This window comes from Solanum stenotomum, chromosome 12, assembly GCF_019186545.1.
Source record: "Solanum stenotomum isolate F172 chromosome 12, ASM1918654v1, whole genome shotgun sequence".
Taxonomy (NCBI): domain Eukaryota; kingdom Viridiplantae; phylum Streptophyta; class Magnoliopsida; order Solanales; family Solanaceae; genus Solanum; species Solanum stenotomum.
The window spans coordinates 49,677,894-49,700,148 of NC_064293.1; the positions used below are offsets into that span (position 1 = coordinate 49,677,894).

Sequence of the window (22,255 nt, forward strand, 5' to 3'; positions counted from 1 at the left end):
ATAGAAAACCTCACCCAATATTCAAATGACAGGAGTAATATTTTGATATAGTTATGGTAAAATTCAAATTAGCAAATCCAGAGCATGTAAGGATACTGAAAATTCATTCTGCAACATCAAACTCAAAGAATAAATACAGATAGTATCTTCTGATTCACTTGCCCTGGAAATGGTTCTTTTGGCTAGACAGTGTAGAATTGAGAGTTCGAATATCTTTTAGACTGCTCTTGATTCAATCAGCATACAACTAAAAATACAAAAATAACACTAGGCCTTGTTTAATGAGTAAGAACGAAATCAAGCTTCTTGTTGCATTACCCAATTGGAAATAGAGACAGAAAGTAGTTGTTTACTAATCATACTTGGAAAGAGGTAAAGGAGATGCTTTCTATTCATTCTTCCTGGAATCCTTCAGTTGCCCTCTCCTTCGAATTCCAATGCAGAACTTCAGACGCCAAGCATCAACCATCGATTCTGGTGATGAATATAGCAAACCCCACAGAAGAGAATGGGGCCAGTAAGGTGTGCACCTTGGCTCATGACCAATCCATCGCAGGGCAGCCCGAGCATAACCATCAGTCGAGGGAACAAAAAATGAAGATCTTTTGATTGACGCCATTTTTGTTGCCACATACAACGGCACCTATAGTTGGAAAACCACGAATGATGTCGCATCAGTGGAAAATTAAAAAGAAAATGTAACGGAGGATGTCCTCCAACTTTATCAAGATCTTATTCAATGCATTTTGTTCATGAAGTTGAACTAGATGCCAACAGACAAATTCATTCACTACAAAAAATCACAATTCAAATGTTTAATAATAAAAGGGAAAGTTGAAAAAGTAATTTTTTTTTAATTTATACATATCAACATAACAACTATTCAGAAATTCAATGTCCCCCCAACCTACACTTGTACCATATTAGCCTCACATGTTTGTCCATAACAAACAACTAGCCATAGTGAACTACTGAACTCTACAACCAAACATCTAATAGTGTGCCAATTTTAAGATTTTATACAAGACTATTTGTATGCTCCTAAAATGTGTTCCGTGTTGTAGAATAAATATATCAACAAGCAAAAGACAGAAGAATCCAGGGTAATAGGACATAAGACAGAAGGGACTTGTACGCCAGCATAAAAAGAATATGATTACAACTTCCAAAATTGACAAGAAAAATGGGATTAAAAGCCAGTAAATCCAAATGATCATCATATGAGGCATCTAGAGAACTTATTAAAAACCAGTAAAGCCAAGGGCATAACATATACCTGGCATTGCACATCAATTCCACTCTTCTTGTACTCTACATAGAGGCATCTGGAGAACTGGTCAATGTATCTGAAAAATAGATCCAAAAAGTTCAATGCAATACTAAAGAATAGCTACTATTTCATGCTTAAACATTCAAATCGTCCTAGAAGTCTAAAACATTGTCATTATTCAAAACACGGAACCAACGGTAATGTAAAACTATCACCAATGCCTCAAATTAGCTTAAAGGCATTTCACCTGATGATATATTTATGAACAGGTTTATCTCTTTCTAATAAAATAGAGGACATCAAGATTCTCATATCATCCAATCTCTGAGATGAGGACGTTTCAATTAGCAATCAGATCTCCACTCAAATTCAGTGTTTGGAAATCCATCCGTTTGCACAAAAACTTAAGTTTACATGTGTACTTTAGGAATATCAGCATATAGTTTACATGTAAAATTTTCTACAAATTTCTAGTATGCTTCAATGTCTTATCAACTTATGTATATCTATTAAGTTTCAACCTAAGGTGCAATCATTTGCTATCAGTCAATCCAAAAGGAACTCAAAACAAACAACAAACCAAATTCCTATAAATTATAGAAAGAAAATGCAGATATAGAGAGTGTTCAACTTACGCTTTAGTAGCAGCATAAACAGCATACAGGGGATCAGAGGGGATAACAATAGCCGCACCAGAACCAATATTAACAATTGCTCCTCTTTTCCTCTGAATCATACCAGGCAAAACAGCTTGAGTAACCTTTGTAGTCCCTTCCACATTAACTTTAATCAAATCTGCCAACAGCTTATCATCCACTTCATGGAAAAATCTAGCATAAGGATACGAAACCCCAACATTATTAATCAAAACCCCAATATCTAATCCTTCAATTGTCTCCTTAATATTCTTAACCCCTTCAACCAAATCACCAGAGAAATCAACGACCACTGTTTTGATCTGGGTCTGTCCATATTTAGCTTTAATCGATTCAGAAACATCCTTAAGTTTATCAGGGTTACGACCCACAAGAACTAAATTAAGCCCTTTTCGAGCTAATTCAAAAGCAAAGCCCTTCCCAATACCATCTGTAGGTCCAGTAACAAGTGCCCATGACCCATATTTCTTAAGATTCTTAGCAGGTCTGAGGAAATTGACATAGACCCATTTGAGAAAGATGACTGAAAAGCACAAGACTTTCAAGAAACCTAAAGAAAGAAACAAAAGAAGCCATACAGGCTGGGATTTGAGCTGATGGTAGATGCAAGACTCCATGTTTGAATGGCAGAAACAGTAGTTTGGCAAGAAAACAAGATTAAGTATATATAAAAAGAAGCGTATAGATCTAAAGATTGAATCTTGGAGTGTTACACAAGATGGGTTTCGAGTCTATTAATTCACATGTATGGCCATTCGGCACAGCTGGGAGAATGGACTGTTATTGGTTGAGTATTTAATAGGCTGGCTAAATAGCAATTTTTGTTATTCAAATCAATGCTGAGATTTACATTAGTTAGTTGAAGTTAGATGAACAAAATTTAGTGTGCTATCGACTTAGGTGATCCATCGTGGAAAACCACATCTAACTTTCCAAATTTATTAGGTTCATGGCGAATGAAGAACTAGTTTAAATAGTCGTGTATCTAATCATTGGTGCTAGGAGTGTACAAAATCGAATCAAACTGCAAATCGAGTCAACTCGAAAAAAAATTCGACTAGTGATTTGATTTTGAAAAAAAAAAACTCGACTATATTTGGGTTGGTTTGGTTTTAACTAAAAAAAACCAACCTGAGACCAAACCAACCCGAATTTATATATATAATTTTAAAATTTTATTTTATACATAAAAATATTTACTTTGATATAATTTTTAAATATTTCTTATACTTTTCCATAGTTTTTATCTTTTAATATATTATTTCAAGTTTGAAAATTAAAATTATGAATGTGTCAATAAAGATTATAGTCCACAAATGTTGGTAATTATAATAAAGCTTAAATCAAAATCAAATTAATACTAATGCAAAAAGAAAATCAATTCAACACTAAGAATGACAATAATATTGAATATTTGTTCTTTAGTTTTACGTTGGTTAGACAACTAAAATACATAATCTAATTTTAATTTTCTTTAATATTTAGTCATGTAACTAATACTTATTAAACTTAATTTTAGCATGATTTAGTACTTTTAAATTATGATCATTTTCATTATGACTTGTTAATTTGCAATATTTGTTTTACGCGATTTCATTATTATTATTTTTGTTGGATATTTTAGTGTCATTAATCATATCATATTGTGTTATACTTTTAAGAAACATCTTAGATAGTTGTATTTTGATATGACTAAAGAAATATTTAAAGTACAAGTAAATTATGTGTTTGTATGAATACTTTATCGGAAAAACCTGAAAAACTGAAAAATCTGAAAAAACCCGAGGTTGAAAAATCCGAGTTTTATTGGTTTGGTTTGGTTTATAAATTTAAAAATCCGACACAAATAATTTGGTTTGATATTTAAAAAACCCGAATCAACCCAACCACGTACACCCCTAATTGGTGCACATATAATCAATTAGCTCTTTCATTTCAATTTATGTGATAGAGACATATAATTATTAAGCTTTTAGAGACATATAATTATTTAGTTTTTCTTTGATAGAAATTTCTTTTTATAATATTTTAAATTGTTAATTAATAAAATTTATATATTTTTAAAATGTTCAAATTTTATTGTAAATAACTTAGAACTTTTATGTTTCAGTTCACGAAATTTTGACACACGGTATATAATTAATGGACTGCTTGATAGGTACGGGAGGGTGGGGGTTGTTATAATTAGTTTATAACTTCTGGAACTTACAAATAGACCCCAATAGTTTTTAATTACAAGTTTGGTTATCTACATATCCACCCCAAATATAATTTCTAATTTTCAGTCCAGTCTTCTCTTTGGAGTTATCAATGAAAATGTTTCTTAGTTCTGAATCAAATAATGAATTCAATTGACTAATTATATAAATATATTTTACTATAAGCCATTTTTATATTTATTTGGTGCTAATTTTTTTCTTACTGCACCTTTTGTTCAATTTTCGTGTTCCGTTATTTACCCTTACACTTATTCTATTCTTTTTACTGTATTACTCATTAATTTTTACACTATACAAATAGTTTACAATTTTCATATTGGGTCACAGTTGTGGATGAATTAAAAAAAATAGACTTCTATTGGAAAGTTGAAAATACAGGTAGCAAATGGTTAAATTAGGCCTAATTAATAAATATCCTGTGATTCTATCGTCAAAAAAATTTAATTGAATCAAAATAGCTTAATTGTAATAATCCAACAGGTTCATCATGACCAGATAATTCTTTCTTTAATTCTTTTATTTTAATTTTTTGAAAAAAAGAAGAAGTGAAAACTAATATATTATTCTTAAATTATTAGCTTAAGTTCTTCTAAATTTACATAATTTTCAATCTCAAAATTTAAGTTTTATTATTTCAAGTATAACATACCTAAATCCCATAGTGTAAAAATCTAAATTACATCATATCCCTACTTTTTTCTATTTTACAAAATCCCTTAAAATAAAAGTCATCCGGATACATTATGTGTGATACATTGCAAAAGCTCAGTTGCACCTATTAAGGAAAATAGTTGGTTGTTGCGCTTTATTAGGAGAATTAACCTAAAATTGATTCTAAATCCCACGATTCAACCATAAGTGATTGTTATCAATTATCCCATTCTGTAACAGATTCACATCTTTCAGAATTCAAATTTCCATCATCTCCATCAAGCCACCATTGCAGCCTAAATTGTGAAGAATTCAAATTACTCGACAAAGTTGGCTGATACATTATGAATATCTATCGATTTTTTTTAGAGATTCCAAAATTAAGGTAAGCGAGATGAGTTATGAATGTTACAAAAATGATGGATTGTTATTGGACAATCGATTTCATTTATGAATCGTAAAGTCGCTATTTCAGTCGAGTTGGAGATCGATGAGATTAGGTAAAACTTGAAAATCAGATACATCGTAGAAGTGTTGTGAATGGGTAAGCGAGATAAATTATGAATGGTTTATTTTTTGTGTATCAGTAAAGTGTTGTGATTTTGATACATAAGTGTCAATATTAATTAGTTGTTTTAGTAGTTAATATGATCTATATTTTGTGTATCAGTATAATGTTTTGATTTTTATACATAAAACAATATTATGAATGTAACAAACAAATGACCAACTATGAAATTTATAATTTGATACATACATTCGAACTATTAGTAAAAATACAAAATAAACATAAAACATAAAAACTAATTTAAATAACAATGCATCAATTTAGTATAAATTTGAATTTACATCTCATACCTAAAAAATTAGTGCATGATACATTATTATTTTTGTATCTTATTTTGTTTGAGAAATACTATATTTTAAAATTAAAAAAAAATACATTATACATGTAATTGTTCCAAAATAGCTTATATTTTTTGTGTGTGATACATAACACAAAGTTTATGTATCATGTACATTTATATTAAACATGATAAATACTAATCAAAGATTCAATAACATTAGAGTTATGTATCAATACCTTAAATATGAACATGTTACATTGCATAAAACAAAGGCTATTGTTGCAGTGATGTATCAGATCAATGATAACACTAACAAAGACTAATTTAAGAATCAAAATAAACGAGATACATTAAAAATCTGTATTTTTGATAGTGACAGACGTGTAATGGCAGATTCAATTTTTTTTGGACGTTTTTCAACAGTAGATACATTAAAAGAACATAAATATTTTTCAAGAAAATTTTTCAATGACGATATGATTAACTAAAATTGCAAAAGTTCAATAAGATTTCAATGGGGCAGGGGGCGGAGATGATTTGTTTTTTTTTTAAGATGAAAAAAAATAATAAAAAAAATCGAAAATTGAAGTGATGGAAAGAAATCTACCTCTTGAATAATTTGAAATCATTAATTGGAAAGACAAAAGATTTGAAATTCAAAAATAGATTAATTGATGTAATTATGGAGAGATTTGTGGCTTGAAAAAAAAAGAAGAAAAATCATGGATATGAGATTTCAAATTAATGTATCCGGAAAAGGGGATGATGGGTGGAAAAGAAAGGATTTTTGATATTTTTTAAAGTAGTAGGGAAAATAAGAATATATAATAATAAATGATGTGTAGTTAAGTAATCAGTTGAGTTACATTATTTGATTAATTTGTTTGATACGTACAATATTTGTTAGGTTAAGTCTACAAATAACCATAATTCAACCCATTTAAAATTGAGCAAGATAATATTACCAATGTATATGTTGATTTTAATTTGCTATACCTTGGTATCTTAGAACTCTTCTGTATACACTTGAGAGGCAAAACAGAACATAGATATATAGTGGACAAATTACTATTTGGGATAGAACGAGAGATAATTTCAGATGTTCACTCAATTTAATTGATTTTTTCACCCAATCTCTATTTAATTGAATTTTTCATTAAAACATGATTTTATTTTTAAAAAACCATAATTGTAAAAAAAAATAAGGCAACCATGTTCTCCATTTTCCCTGCCACACGGCCCACGTTAATTGTTATGTGCACGTATTCTTCTATTAATAATAACTGATGATTCAAATAACTGTTCCCCTCCCTAGACGCACTAAACACTAAATTAAACTGTTACTTGTAAGTTCAGTTTCTCATTATCTGTATTAGCTTCCCAATTACTTTACTTTGGTCTCTTAATCTATCTATATCATGGCTTTGATGTGTTTTGGTAACGTGTTGATCTCAATTTTAGTTATGATGAGTATTGCGTCTTCTCTTCAATTAGTGAGTGCCTCATCATCCATGGAATTCCAAGTTGGTGATACTACTGGTTGGACAGTTCCTCCCCAAAATGACACCATTTTTTACAACAACTGGGCTTCCGCGATGAGGTTCAAAATTGGCGACACTATCCGTAAGCATATATATATATATATATATTATGGTTTATTGTGTCAAGTCGTGTTTAATTTGGCGATGGATTTAGGTTTCAAGTACAAGAAGGATTCAGTGATGGAGGTGACGGATAAAGATTACAAGAAATGCAACTCAACACAGCCCCATTTGTTTTCCAACAGTGGGAACACCATGTTCACATTGGAGCATTCTGGCTATTATTATTTCATAAGTGGAGCAGCGGGACACTGTGAGCGAGGACAACGAATGATCCTAAGGGTTATGGTCCAGGATGTCATACCTACTTCTCATGCACCATTCTCATTCCCAATCTTTCAACTTCTTTTCCTTTCACTTTGTCTACTAGCACTTCATGTTTAATTTCAACTTCGTAGTACCACATTGTTTTTCTTCTGCATAGACACACTTTGTTTGAATTTTCTCTTAGATTATACTCCATTCATCTGTGTTTCAATTTATATGAAATTTCCTTTAGAATGTGATGAACTAAGTTTGGCAATATAATGCACTATTATTGTTGAATGTGACAAATATCTTCTACTTATAAACAATGCGCGCACTATTGTTGAATGTAACAAATTATATCTTCAACTTATAAACGCGTAGAACTAAGTATCAATAATGAAATGGAGTTCACGACAGGGGAATGGACAACTTATCGGGTCTCATGAGGTTAAAGGTGCGTACATTTTAGGTTAAAATTTCATCTAAACTATGGAGTGCAGTATTGGAGCCAGGATGAATCACCTTCATATTCTGACGACTCACTTATTTTGGTAACGCGAACTACATCTTTAGCAAAATTAGCAGGTCCGCTCTGATCTTTAGTGCCTCCTCGTCTTCGTCTCTGGTAAGTGATTTCATAGTGACACGAAAACTGTGCAGTATTCAGCTGATCATGATCATGATCATTGCCAACCTGCACGGTTACCTTGTCAAGAAAAATTGTATCAGAAATTAATAAACCATGTTTTGCTGCATACACTTCCCATCCCCCTCCAAGATGGTATTGATCACCCATCTCAGTATGCAATAATTTCATCTCCACCAAAATGTTCCCCACAGGATCAAATAAAGGCAGGGCAATTTCTCCGCCTGCTGCAGGAAGAGGAAGATCGCGACCCAAATTCTCTTCCACGTCTTTCTTTGGTAGCTCTATGAACATTACACCATTCGTACGGCCACTATATCTGTACACAATTTGCGAACATAATTTCATCTCAACAACTGGTTCTATCTCTATTAATCCTGTACCACCACGACTAAACGAATATCGTTCACTCAACTTTTTTATATATAGGGCTTTTACATCAGCTCTAGACAAACGTCTGAGGAGTAGAGGATTATTCATGTCAATAGCTTTTTGGTCACTAGTGTATCCGATTCGAAGGCCCAATTGCTGAGAAATCTCAAGAAGTACCAAATCCTTATTAGCTTTCAATTGATTTTCCTTTACGAAATCCTTCCATTGTCCAGTGAAGTAATAACATTCATTTTCTCCTACCAAATTGACTTTCCGTGTTTTTTCTCCAGCATCAACACGACGTTGTAATTTCAAACTCTGTATATAATGCGCCAATCTCCTGGGTATCTCTAAGTGATCGCCAGTAATGTCGTCTTCGCTTAATTGCTTTTCGAAGAAGTGTTTTCCGTTTTCATCTCTGTAAACCCATGCGGTTCCCGTGTCAACAGGGCTACCTCTGTCATTAATATAAGATACAGAACATTTAATACTTGAATACATCGATAAGCCCTTAAATTTGTGAGTAAATTTTTGTTTAGACATTTGAATTACATACATATAATAAAATTGGTCTATTAGAGCACTTGAAAAACCTGATCAGGTGCTCAATTGGAATATTATATAGTGCAAGTGTTTCATTACTGACAAGTTTAAGATATAGTCGATGGACCTTTCAATTAATTCTAGTTTAAAGATTAGGGAATTATATTAGACATACTTGGAGTGCTTGGTTTGCAGAGAATCGTTCTCTGAATTGTCATTGTTTTGTTCTTCCACCTTCATTGAATCACTCTGTTGATCAACATGATAGTTACTATCTGAGATTTCATTCTTCTCCAGTAGTTGATCACGGAGCCCTGAATCGTCTGACATTTTCACTTTCGTGATATTTTAGTATGTGAGCTTCTAAAGGGAAAATAATTAACGTAGAAGAAAACAGAGTAGCTAATAATGGGAGTATGGTGTTGTAGTTTCACCATAATTTATAGAGGTAGCAATGGAGTGTTCGTGCACCCACGCTTATTCAAACAACATTATCTTATAGTATTTCAAAAATTTGCTTTCTGTCTTGTATTTGACCAGTATGTGACAATAACCCTTGTGAAAGATATATAGTTAGTAGCGCCCCTTTATTAGTTTTTTCCAAGTCAATTAACCGGATATGGTAAATGAAACGTATCTACGTTGAAGTACGACTAATTTGAATTTGTGCATTGCAAACCCATTTCTAATTAGTAGAGTCTAACTAATCAAAGAACTAGAACTCGAAAAATTTGAATAAAGGTGGAGGAATTTCAACTATTACATCGGAGCCCAAATCTCATTTTTCTGAGTTATATTACCAAAATATAGGTTGACCAAAGGATTTTAGCTTTTTGTTGTTGTTTTTTTAAAGATTGTCTAACGTGATTGGAAAGCGTCTTTTCTCAAAAAGGAAGAAAAAATAATTGAAGGGACATTCACAAGATTTGAAAAAGAAAAAGCACAACAAAAATATTCAAAAAATTAAGTTTTTGGTTTGCAGAACATTTCTTGAGACCACTTGATCATAAAATAAAATTCTCCAGATGCCGTCGCATTCATAAGAAAGTAATTATAATCTTTTAATGATTAATGAATGGCCGACGTTGGACATGTCAACTCAATAAATAAGTTTGATCGTAAACCGTCCAATATTTGTTTGGATAAAGATGAACTTATCGATTTAAGCTAAATGATGAATTATAATCTTAATCACTTTCACTGATACAAGCTTATTTTTGTATTTTTTTCAACAAAGAAAAAATGAATTGTTGGAGAGCAACAAAATATATTTGGCTAATAATTCTGAAAAATACTTTTGACATTATTTGACCAATAATTTGTGTTAGGCTAGTGCTGTTTTAAAATGTTTCTCCTTTAGCTTGTGAAAACCCGTTTATGCTATTCAAAAACACTTTATTTTCTAAAATAAACATGTCTACAAAACACTTTTTACTTCCTATAAACCTGATCAAACAAGCTATAACTTAAATTATAACTAAAATAATTAACTACAATATATATATCCCGCTAAAGCCGTCCAAATCAAAACAAGTTGAACAAGTTATATTTTTATGGCTATAATCGACACCCCTAAATGATACGTACTAATTTTAAATTTTCCATGCCGTCCAGATAAGTAGTCCATTGTTTTTTTTTTCATGATATTTCAATTTGGATTTCTCTCTTTTTGGCCACAAAAAAGATATTATTATTATTTTTTAAAAAAGATTGGAATTTTCAAACAAGACAGAGAGAATGATGTTTGTGGGGGCATTTGACTTTTAGGATTTGTTAGACTAAATTATTATTCAATTAAAAAATGGGGGTGTCATGGGTGCAACAACTAATTTGCAACTTGATTTTCCACTCCTTTAATTGTCCTCTCCCTCAAGACTCGTTCTGATCATCCCTTCTCTCTCTCTCTCTCTTGGCTTTCTTCTTCCATTCATCAATTAAATTACGCAAAAATCATCATATTCATGAATTCTGTAAGTTTCTCTCTCTACCAATCTTTTCCAGTTTTTAATCATGAATTCCTTATGAACGTTCTTGAATTTATGCTATTGGAATATAATGAGAATCAAGAAATTTGTAAAAATCCAAAACCCCGGCCCCTCACATTTCTCCTTTAATGAATTAGAACGTTAGGAAAAAATGATTGTTTTGTTCATATATGGCATGGCTTATGGCTACGACCAACCTTTTCATTATTTTTAATTGGTTTGCTGCATTTGATTCACCAACAAGTTTTTATGTATTTTTTGCTTGATTTTTATAGCAAGATGGAGCATGTTTAGTTGGTAATCCCTTTCACATTTAGGTTTAACAAAGGTGTTTTATTGATTGTTCATTGAAAACATAAAGATTGAAAGAAAAACACATGTTAGAGTTGTTTGATTATCACAATTAGTTTTAAGGGAAAAAAAGACAAAACCTGTTATGCCATTTCTATAACTTTAACATGTTATTGAAAACTCAGTTTTTGACATTGGCAATTTCCAGCATGAGAAAGGTCGGCCATTGCCGAAATTCGGGGAGTGGGATGTAAATAATCCAGCCTCGGCAGATGGATTCACTGTCATATTTGCTAAGGCTAGAGATGACAAGAAGGCTAATAGCAGTACAGCACCAACACAAACTCCCAGGAATGACTATGCATATGGACAACCTAACCCTTATCAGCAAGAAACCAGGGTATATATATATCCCCTCAACTACTAAATCTTACTAATAATTCTTCCTTTTGTTCTACAAGCATTTTGGAGTTAAGGTCTAGTCGTTGTTGTTTTTACAACTTACTGTCTCGTATGCCTCTATTTTCTTACTATTACTGTCATAAATGTTGTGTTTATGCTTTCCTTGTGCCGAGGGTCTATGGAAAACAATCTCTCTACCTGCCAAGGAAGTCACCATTTGTGGGACTATACTGCGTAATTTGTTGTTGTTATTTACTAATTACTTACTTATTTGTCAGGAGTTCCTTTTTAGTTTGGTTCTAGACTTGTCTGTCAATGTAGAAAAAAATGTGATCAGATTCAGATCGAGAACAATTATTCTAGATTATAGTTGTCTTGTGGTGACATGATATGTGTTTGAATTACATCTCTTGGAAACTAGAACCTGATCTAACTGAAACTAAACAAAAAACAGATCTACCACAAAAGAAAAATTAAGAAATAGTTCAGTTGGAGAGTTCATGTTGAACGTTTGTTAGGAGACTTTGTAATCTTGTTAGTAGGAAATGTAAAGAATTTTTTATGTTAGATGATCTAATAGACGATACGTGTTCATAGATAGATAGTTTTAGAATTGATTCTAACATGTAGTATGTATATGTATATGCAGAAAAGAAGGTTTTGCTGTTTCTGAAATTAAGCAGGATGCTTCGGTGGCTGTGAATTGTGAGAGTTTAAAAGCCATCGGGTATTGCAGTTCAAGTCTGCCAAGTGGGAGAATGAGTGCTGCAGCTTCTGTTTGTATTTTACTCTATTGGTTATTGTTGCATATATAAGGTTTTCTTCAAGTCTCTCTCAATATATACTATGTATTCAGGGGAATCGTCGACCAACTTTCACAAACACGCTAATGTATTCTACTTGAAAAGCATAGTCGATCACTCTCTCCATTTATATCACTTCTATCTACAACATCATCGATCACTAGACTGAATCATATAAGTGTCTTTTATGTGCGCTAGCTGTCCTCTGAGCAAATTTTCAATGTGTGCTTTTACTTGTTCGATTGAATATTTAATTTGAACGTTCTGTGGCTACATGGATTATGTATCTTGTACATTATATTGATGAAACTTGCCTCTTCGGTCCATCAAAGTTGGCTGCTAGTAGAGAAATTACAAGTCATCCTTCTTGCTTGAACTTGCTGTTAGTAGAGAAAGAACTAAGAAGTCATTTTTAGGATACTACATTATGCACTTATTATAATAAAGAGTTGCTTGCTACTGTATATCAACTTAATCTTGTGCTGTTAGTTCACAAAACTTAAATCTCAAACGAAAATATGTAACTATGACACTTATAACAAGGACCATAACCAAGGAGAGGTTAGGGGTGGGCATTTGGATTGAATATGAAAACTTTGGTTTGTATTTTTTATTTTTTAACAAAAGAACTACGATCGAAATTTGTTCCAAATAAGCTGGATTGAATAGGTTTTCTTAAGTTCGGTTTCGAATTAATGATTTGGTTATTTAGATAAAATATTCATGTCAAATTGTCTTAATAATTTTTCAATCCTAAAATGACCATTCTAATAAAATATTCATGTCAAAATTGCCTCAATAATTTTTCAATCCCATCACAATCATCCAAATAAAATGTCCATTCAAGCAATGATCATTATCAAGGAAATTCCTAATCTAAATAAAGTACAAACATGTCCAGACAAATCATACTATTAATAATTCAAGTCAATCATTACTCAATCTTGTAAAGTTATATGAAATTTAATCATCAATTAATATAGTATTTCCTTAAGGACCCAATGTCACAACTCCTAGAATGAAACTAAAAAATACAGTCACAGTGAATACATCTCAGCTTGCACTATTTATTAAGCCTAATATGAGTCGTCAATTTTATTTTAGTATAATAAGCTATATTGATTATTGAGCAGTTTAGCATGTAATTGAACTTAGTATTTGATATATGAGTTTATGTTTAATCGATAGAAACAATTAAAAAACACAGCAAGTGTCCAAAAATTCTAAAAGTTGAATGCAACATTTTAAACCGTAATTTGAAAATTCAAACCAAAAATTGAATTTCGATTTTGACGAAACTATGGTCATAAGAGTTGTAATGAAAACTTTCTACTAAATTAAGAATCATGCCTTTATGTATCAATAGTAGTTGTCAAATAGGGTTATCTATGACCGTTAAAGATGGTCAATTTGAAATGTGAGTCGTGACAAATAACATAATTAAACACTATATAAAAATATAACAGTGTTTATGGAATGTAAATTATGATCTATTAATGAATTTAAATCGGTCAAATATCTCCCAAATTAATAGGACATGTATTATTATCTGTTGCTATATTTAATTTGTATTGTTATTTTGCTATCCTTTTTTATAGTAAGTTTTCTAGGTCACAAAAAAAATAATACCAACACCGAAGATGTTACTATTTATTTATGTATTTGAGTAAAAACGATATCGTGGCCCATGCTGAAAAGCGAAAAGTAAATGATCCAGGACGCGAGCCAACCACGTTACTTAGAAATAATCTAACGATTATAAATCGGACACGTCATCAATATTCCACACAGGTCCCAACTCATTCACGGCAAAGCTTATTAGTCGACGAAACAATAAATACAACCTCAAATATTTTCCACATTCCCCAAACTACCCCTTCCACATCCACCCATTCTCAAACACAAAACCACCCAATGTCGGTTTTTTTAGATGCCTATTTCCGTCATTCAATACCAATATTTTTCTTTAATATAAAATCCCCCTCTTTTGGCTTTCTCTATAGCAACCTATCCAATCACTCCGTTTTTGGTTTCCCACAAGGGTATTCATTCATCAATGGCGACTGGTTTAATCCGACGAGCGATTTCTAGGGTTCAGTCATCAGCACCGGCGGCGAGGCTACTCGTCGCCAGAGCTCACGCTTCCGACTCCCAAGCACAGCAGGTAGAGTCTAAGCCCAATCTCAAGTCATTTCAAATTTACCGATGGACTCCAGACAACCCAGGGAAACCTGAGCTCAAAGAATACAAAATCGATCTGAAGGAATGCGGACCTATGGTTTTAGATGCGCTAATCAAAATCAAGAATGAAATTGACCCTACACTTACCTTCAGGAGATCCTGCAGAGAAGGGATCTGTGGGTCCTGTGCTATGAATATCGACGGATGTAATGGACTCGCTTGTTTGACCAAGATCTCGTCGGATTCTGAATCGACGATTACGCCGTTGCCACATATGTTTGTGATTAAGGATCTGGTGGTGGATATGACTAATTTCTATAATCAGTATAAGTCTATTGAGCCTTGGCTTAAGAGGAAGACACCTGCACCAACGCCTGGGAAGGAGATACCACAGAGCAAGAGCGATAGGGCTAAGTTGGATGGAATGTACGAGTGTATTCTATGTGCTTGCTGTAGCACATCATGCCCTAGCTACTGGTGGAATCCAGAGTCTTATCTTGGTCCCGCTGCACTCCTCCATGCCAACCGGTAATATTTGTTTGTTATTTTCATGTCAAGCTCTTCCTGTTTTGCATTTACTCTTTATTGATGTGCTGTAGTTTGTTGGTTGTTATATTCTGGTTGCATTTGGATCATATATGAAGTTAAATACACCTATAATTGGTGGATAGCGTTACCCCGAACCTATGCAGCTGTGTTGGTGGGGGAGGTATTAACCTAGCAGGTAGCCGTGGAATTAGTTTAGGTGCCTGCAAACTCCACGTTTATGAAAAAGACAGATACCTATAGACAGTAAACATTTTAACTTTTCTGGAAGTGCAGCAAATATATGGTACTTATAAATATAACAGGCTGGGCCATAAATCTTATTCGAATTGATTGTATTAGATTAAGAAAGTCATGTGCCTTTTAGATACGAAATGGATCTCATTTCTGTGAGCTGAAACACTATCTAACTTCTTGTCGAAGTTTGATGAATCATATGCTGAAACATCTTATTTTATGGTAAAACCGTGCAATTTCCATAGTAGTTCTGGTAATCTTATTCTGATTGCAATTTCCATAGTAGTTCTGGTAATCTTATTCTGAGTTATCTTATCATTGGACAACTTTGAAACATTATTTTCTCATCTTACTAATCCCTAATTGGTTCATTAATTTGTGCTTGTTTCTAAGCTATGGCATCTTTAATTTGACTCAAAACTTAAGATATACGTCCAACATCTGATTTTAGACAATACATCTTTCAGCTTTTTGAATGTCGTGTGGTTAATTTTTTTGCTCTGCTGTCCTTCATAAAAAATCTAACTAATGTGCCGAGAAAAGTTAGGTTTTACTCTCCTTTGCATAAACATTATGCACAGCTCTCTCATTCCTTCTGCTGCCTGCACCACCAATTGACTATTAACTGGCCTTCTTGGACCACTCCGTCCTATTGTGCTGATCCTTTCTCTCTAGAACAATCAGTTTTTTAACTCCCATACCAGTTGTAGGGGTAGCCTATGTTATGTCCTGTGGGTGCTCAAACACATTGTCTCAACTGATAGTCTGTGTTTTTATAGGAAATTAATTATATTTTGTTAATAGAGGCACAGTGAACACCCAAAGCACATGAGGGGTTGTGTGCACTGGTTTAGAGGGCAGAGGAAAGGTCGCCTCATATATTGTGTCTGGGATCAATCTAAATATTAACCGGAGTTTGTTTTTGTGCATCTTCCTTTTAAGTTTTTGTACTTTTTAACTCTATTTTTTTCTCTGAAAGAGTTTTCCTTTTCTTTTTTTTTTCCTTGTCTTTCGCTTATCTATGCTTCTTTTTTCCTTGTTACTGAATTCATACTTCTTTGTTCCTTCTATTTTTTACTTATAAACTTTTTCCCTTTCTTTTTCTGTGTTTTTGCTTATCCATATTTCTTTTTTCCTTATTACTGAATATGAATGGGAGAATCCTACAAATGAAGTACTCTATGCAGTCGGTTTTGTTTGTTCTTTTCAAATATTGAATCATATCCTATGGTCGTTTTTTAAAATTTAAAACCAAATCAAATGAAGTCAAAGAATATGTTAATTTTTGTTATACATCAATTCAGTTTGGTTTTCGTTTTGGTTCAATTTTTTTATTTTCTTGAACACTTCTATTTGTAATGACAATATTCATTATGTTTTTTGACTCTTTCCACTAAATCACCTTAAAATTTCAAGTGTGTCGCAACTTATATTTAAAGGCATTGAGTATCATGATACTAAAATCCTAGGGCCGCCACTGATCAGCTTGTAAGGTTCAAAGACAATAGTAGTGTTAGGAGTCCTTTGCTATTCTTTCTCAGTGTTGGAATTTCAGGTGAGGATGGAAAAGTTCAAATTTCGCTCTGGGCGGCTTGTCATTCAAAGAAAAAAATTTGACAGGAAAAGTAGATGAAAGGGGACCTTTTTCTATTCAGTTCTACAAACCTGGGAATATATTATGTCAAAGGGAGTATTAGAGGAATGTTTTCTTAGCTCTATAGCTTAGGAAGAGGCTACAAATCCTTTTTTGGTGAGCTTAACTGATCTATCCTTGTAAAGCTTGCATCTTCTTGATGCCTTGAAATGAATCTACTTACTTCAAAAAAAAAAGTATTAGAGGAATGCTATTACCTGATGCCAAACGCTAGGGATGTTTTCGGTTAACATCTTGTCCAAACTGCTTTTGGACTTGTATGACTAACTTGCTTAGAGATGTAGGGCATTGTTTACCTAAGTCAATTGCATGATGAGGGAGTAAGAGTTTTGGATTTCTGAAATTTCAGTACTTGCCTTGATTTTCTAGAGTTTTGGATTGTTTATAAGTTGATCTACCCCATTAACCCTACTATCCATTATTCTCATACTTGCCATATTTAACGGAGGTTTATCTCTTGTTTTTAAATGTAGATGGATCATGGATAGCCGTGATGAATTTACTCAGGAGCGCCTGGATGCAGTTAATGATGAATTCAAGCTTTATCGCTGCCATACTATTCTGAACTGTTCTCGTGCTTGCCCAAAGGGCTTAAATCCTGGGAAGCATATTCAGAACATCAAGAAGCTGGAGATGGCACCTTGAGCCTGCAGTGTAGTGTTCCAGTCTTTTCTGCTAAGATTGATTTTGAAGGACTAGTAGGAGGTTGTGTCTCAAAATAATGTATGCACAGATTGTAATTTACTCTCTGAGTCTTTTTTATACTTGAATTTGGGATGAAAGGTGCATCTCTCTGAAATATAATACAGTATCAATTTCAAGTACATTGCTCCATAATGCATTTAAGGCAGTTTGTGTTTCCTCATAAGTTATGTTTAGCTAATGTGTGTTATTTCAAGGAGTGATTATTTGTGCTTCCCTTTGTATTTGCTTCTCAGTAACATACAGATCTGTGTGGTGTTGATACCCGAGTTTCTTTTGGAGTCAATTAGTTTAAGTTACTTGCTACAATTATTTGTGTTCGGAACTTGGTATTTCCCTTAACCTAGTTATGGGGATGAAAAAAGATAGTACTACATTTTTCAGAATTGCATTGGACACAGAAAAAGAAAGAAAACCTGGCACTCCCCAAAATTTATATTTCCTCATATGAGAAGTATGACCCTTTGATTATACATTAGATTGAAGTTTGAAAACAGTAGATCTACTAATATTAGCACAAGCATTGGATGATCTCCATTAACTCAATTGTTTTTATCTTCACGAGGTTTGCTCAAACTCCTAAAGTAGAATAGTATGAAGAGATAAGTATTATTTTATACTGCTATATATAACAACCCCCACCACTTACTTAGCTGTAATGAAAACCAATAATCAGAAGAAAAGGAATGAAGTTGTTAGTAGTAGTTAGTTTTCTGGTTTCTATGGTTATTATGAGTACAATAGTTGGAACAAGCACTCGTCTTCCCTTTCTCATTGACACTAAAACTGTGGAACCGTCTCAATACTTCACAATAACAGGTCACTACTTGAAACAATTCATATTTTTTTATCTTCTTTTTTTTCTTCAGAATTAACCATTAGGTGACTGATGAACTAATGATCTTGCCATTTCATTCCTCTATATCTATATAATAATAATAGGGTGTAACAACGACTGTGATATAGCCTGTTGCTATTGTGATATCACAAAGCAGCCACCCCTCTGCGTTCAGTGTTGCCGTGAAGAGCGTTGAGCCCCCTCAAGAAGTACAGCCCAAAACGAGAAGAAATCTATTGGTCAACGAGTGGAACCAACTTTCTTTTAATTATGTTTTTAAATAGGTTAGACTTAGATTGCATATACAAGATTTGCTTTGCTCTCTTCATTTACAACATACATCAATAACTATCAAATGTCACAAAATTAGAACATTTGGTATTCCGTATTCTTTTGTTGGAGAGCATGAAGCACCCAAAGTCGGGCATCAAGAAGATCCCTTACACTATATAAGAAAAAAATAAGAAGCTATATCCAGGACATGCATGACAATATAATAGGCATTTGGCACTTGCAAATTAAAAATAAAAAGAGGCATTTGGCAAGGGCAGTCCTCCTAAAAGCATAAAGAGAGACATAAGACTTTCGGAGCAACATCCTGCTTCTCAAGATTGAAGGGTAGTCCAAGTTCAAAGAAGTGTATTCGATTTCAGAAAAATATATTCATTATTCCTCATCAGCAGGTTATTCCCAGCAATCATCTCTCGTCCTTGTGAAAGCAATACGCTTAATACAACTTACCCAACATATTGACTTCACCTTGTTGGTGACTTCAACTTAAGTAAAACTCACTAAAAGATTAACCAAAATCTATACCCTCCTTGTAAGTCCAAGGAACACCACTGCAGAAGCAATCTGAACTCTTAAATCTGCAATATCAACATCATGACCACCTTCAACAAGACCCCAATTGTCAACCTGGAAGAAGCCAGAGAAAGTGAACACTTAAAACTTAGCGCAGACATTGATTATGTAGAGAGATGCTACTAAATGAGAGACAACAGCCCTGGCTGTTGACGTATTAGATAGGATACATGAAGTACTAGAAAAGATAAACAAAGGAAATTGACTGTGTACAAACCTGCAAATCTTCCTCAAGCCTAATCAACTCAATAGCCTCCTCAATCCCCAATCTACCACGGGAAATTCCAAGTGCAATGACTAATGAATGTGCAGCTGAAGCAATTGCATCAATTGTTGCCAATTCACAATCATCTGTTTTCTTGAGAACGCTTCCGATGGCGCTAACAAGACCATCATCTTGCTTGCCACCAAAAAAACTGGTGTGTACAGTGGGTTTGAAGCCGAATTCTGACTCTACCCACTTAAGAAGGGGATCAATTTTCTCTACTTGACGCTCTGTGAAATTCGCAGAGTCAAATTAATATTCGAAAAATACTAATAATATGAAACCTGAATGAAATGCCAAAACAAACAAAAGAGTACTGCAGGCTTGCTGGTAAGCATATACCAAACCAGTGAATAGCTTTTGCAGTCAGAATCTGGAGTCTAAGTGGTTGTTTGGATTGACTTATTTTTAGTGGCTTTTCGCTTTTAAGCTATTTTTTGGTTTTGTAAGTGTTTGGATAACATAAAAAGTGTTTTTAAAGTACTTTTTTAAAGCTAAAAAGTAAAAAAAAAAAAAAAAAAGCCAAAAGTTTGGGTGTTCCCAACTTATGACTTCTGGGTTTTAACTTATAAGTCACTTAAAAAAAAAGTCAATCCAAACACCCCCTAACTCTTCTGGCTCTCATGATATTAACAGTACAAAAAGTAATTCTAGGCCGCTTCACAGTTAGCCAAATAGATGGAAATTCTGAGCACAAAGCTTATTCCATTTACAGGAGGACCTAACAATGTTACAAAAGCTTAGCATCACTTGAATATGTAATATGCTCTATTGGATACTAAAGTAGCATGTTTTAAGATCACCCCAGGAAGAATCCAAAAGGAGACTTCACTGGATTTTAAAAATATAATGAGGAGACTAGAATAGAACACTATCATCATGGGTGCTGATATGCATGCTCAAAGAATCTGTTCCCTAGATCCATCAACACTGAAGTACAACATACCTTTAAGTAACGTTGACAAAGAAGTGGCCCTCAAATGATGTTTCATTTTATCTTTTGTTTTGGGACCAGAGTCACAACATTAATTCCTTTGACCAATAAGAAAACTGTGGTGAAATCCCCCATATTCAACCAAGACCCCTCATCTCTCTCCCCCTTCTCCACTACAAGCCCTTCCAGTGAACCTTCTCATAACTCTGAACTGCGGATCCTATTAGGTCTTCATTCTTCCTACATCATATCAGATCCTATAAAAGTCACAAGGCCACTGGAACCCTATTCAAACCACCTGCCAAACAATGTCCGATCACTCTTCTCCTCACACTGAACTGTAGTCCTTCTCAGTAAAACTCTCACACTGTTCCTAGCACCATTTTCCCCATCATAATTTATTCTTCGGTTCATGAATTAAACCTTGAAGAGAGTTCAAATTTCTTCCAGGGTTTAGTAGTGTGCTTGGTGGGCAGAATATACTGGTAAATGAATCTTTGGTATAGCGGGTAGTTCAGATGTAAAAGGAGCAATGGAATTCCGGAGATAAAAAATCAGTGCTGTATTATCGTTACTGTCATGTCCTCCAATAGCTCTAATATGGGGTAGCGGAATTGTGCTATCACAAAATGCTCTCAAAAGCTAGTCAGATAATTGCATTATTTAAGATCGAATCATTCATCGGAAAAAAAAGAGAGCAGAAACTATTAACCATGTAATCTCAAGATGCATGAGGTCTGAGATGTTGATGAAGATAGGCAGACAGAGAACCTTGTCCAGATACCAGAGTAAAGAGCACAATCAAAAATTCTTACAGAGATTAGCAGAGGCTGATATAAATTTCAGACCCCAATTACTAACCATTTGCTGGAAAAGCAAAACATTCCCTCCTACCAAACTCGAAAGAAACTAGCTAACAACGATATGGTCTATCCTTGGCAATGACTGACACTAGCGGTGGGTGAGATCTAGACATAGAAATAGGACAGCTGAATTGTTCATCATTTATATATTTTCCGTTCTTAAATTAAAAAAAAAATGAGTACAGCTGGGAAGCAAAAAACTTATGAAAATTATATCAGACCACTACTTTTTGCCACTTAGTAAAAACAAAAGCCTGTTCACCATAAATTGCCCAACAAATGAAGGTTCGAAACTAAGTTTGCTCCTAAAGACATATGTTTGAAACCGTTTCATGAGAGAAGCAAAATGTTGAGAGCATATAAATAGAATTACACTTTGCAAAATAACATACCAAGAACTCCGCTTGTCAGATCATTATCCCCTGGAGCACGACAGAATACTAAATCTTGAGGGAATTTCTTCATCAAATATTCAATTATCTTATGACGCGTCAGTGGAACTCTTTCTAGTGCAGTACATGAAAGTTTCATTAATGGCATAGTAAAGGGCCTGATCCCATCTACTTCCTACACCAAAATACGTTTCAGGACAAGGGTAGCAAAACACACAATTTAAACATCAAGCAATATGGAAA

At 33.5% G+C, this 22,255-nt stretch overlaps 6 protein-coding genes across 6 annotated transcripts; 3 read left to right on the top strand and 3 right to left on the bottom strand.

Moving 5' to 3' along the window:
* Positions 1-40: 40 nt before the first annotated feature.
* On the bottom strand, positions 41-2,710 carry LOC125847829 (very-long-chain 3-oxoacyl-CoA reductase 1). The gene is made up of 3 exons (XM_049527536.1): positions 1,906-2,710; positions 1,277-1,346; positions 41-643 (listed from the first exon to the last, which is right to left on the bottom strand). Exons 1-3 carry the CDS (start codon positions 2,541-2,543, stop codon positions 389-391), a joined length of 963 nt encoding a protein of 320 aa, XP_049383493.1. The 5' UTR covers positions 2,544-2,710; the 3' UTR covers positions 41-388.
* Positions 2,711-7,062: 4,352 nt separating this feature from the next.
* Positions 7,063-7,728, top strand: LOC125848816 (mavicyanin-like). Its single transcript, XM_049528756.1, has 2 exons — positions 7,063-7,267; positions 7,340-7,728. Exons 1-2 carry the CDS (start codon positions 7,063-7,065, stop codon positions 7,627-7,629), a joined length of 495 nt encoding a protein of 164 aa, XP_049384713.1. The 3' UTR covers positions 7,630-7,728.
* Positions 7,729-7,981: 253 nt separating this feature from the next.
* LOC125847514 (uncharacterized) lies at positions 7,982-9,385 on the bottom strand. Its single transcript, XM_049527116.1, has 2 exons — positions 9,231-9,385; positions 7,982-8,969 (listed from the first exon to the last, which is right to left on the bottom strand). Exons 1-2 carry the CDS (start codon positions 9,383-9,385, stop codon positions 7,982-7,984), a joined length of 1,143 nt encoding a protein of 380 aa, XP_049383073.1.
* A 1,482-nt stretch (positions 9,386-10,867) lies between these two features.
* Positions 10,868-12,666, top strand: LOC125848468 (protein NOI4-like). The gene is made up of 3 exons (XM_049528330.1): positions 10,868-11,025; positions 11,540-11,731; positions 12,383-12,666. Exons 1-3 carry the CDS (start codon positions 11,017-11,019, stop codon positions 12,404-12,406), a joined length of 225 nt encoding a protein of 74 aa, XP_049384287.1. The 5' UTR covers positions 10,868-11,016; the 3' UTR covers positions 12,407-12,666.
* A 1,742-nt stretch (positions 12,667-14,408) lies between these two features.
* LOC125846986 (succinate dehydrogenase [ubiquinone] iron-sulfur subunit 2, mitochondrial-like) lies at positions 14,409-18,014 on the top strand. The gene is made up of 2 exons (XM_049526706.1): positions 14,409-15,245; positions 17,628-18,014. The coding sequence occupies exons 1-2, from the start codon at positions 14,593-14,595 to the stop codon at positions 17,797-17,799; spliced, it is 825 nt and encodes a 274-aa protein (XP_049382663.1). The 5' UTR covers positions 14,409-14,592; the 3' UTR covers positions 17,800-18,014.
* A 991-nt stretch (positions 18,015-19,005) lies between these two features.
* On the bottom strand, positions 19,006-22,211 carry LOC125849286 (uncharacterized). Its single transcript, XM_049529346.1, has 3 exons — positions 22,013-22,211; positions 19,776-20,053; positions 19,006-19,612 (listed from the first exon to the last, which is right to left on the bottom strand). Exons 1-3 carry the CDS (start codon positions 22,158-22,160, stop codon positions 19,505-19,507), a joined length of 534 nt encoding a protein of 177 aa, XP_049385303.1. The 5' UTR covers positions 22,161-22,211; the 3' UTR covers positions 19,006-19,504.
* Positions 22,212-22,255: the final 44 nt, after the last annotated feature.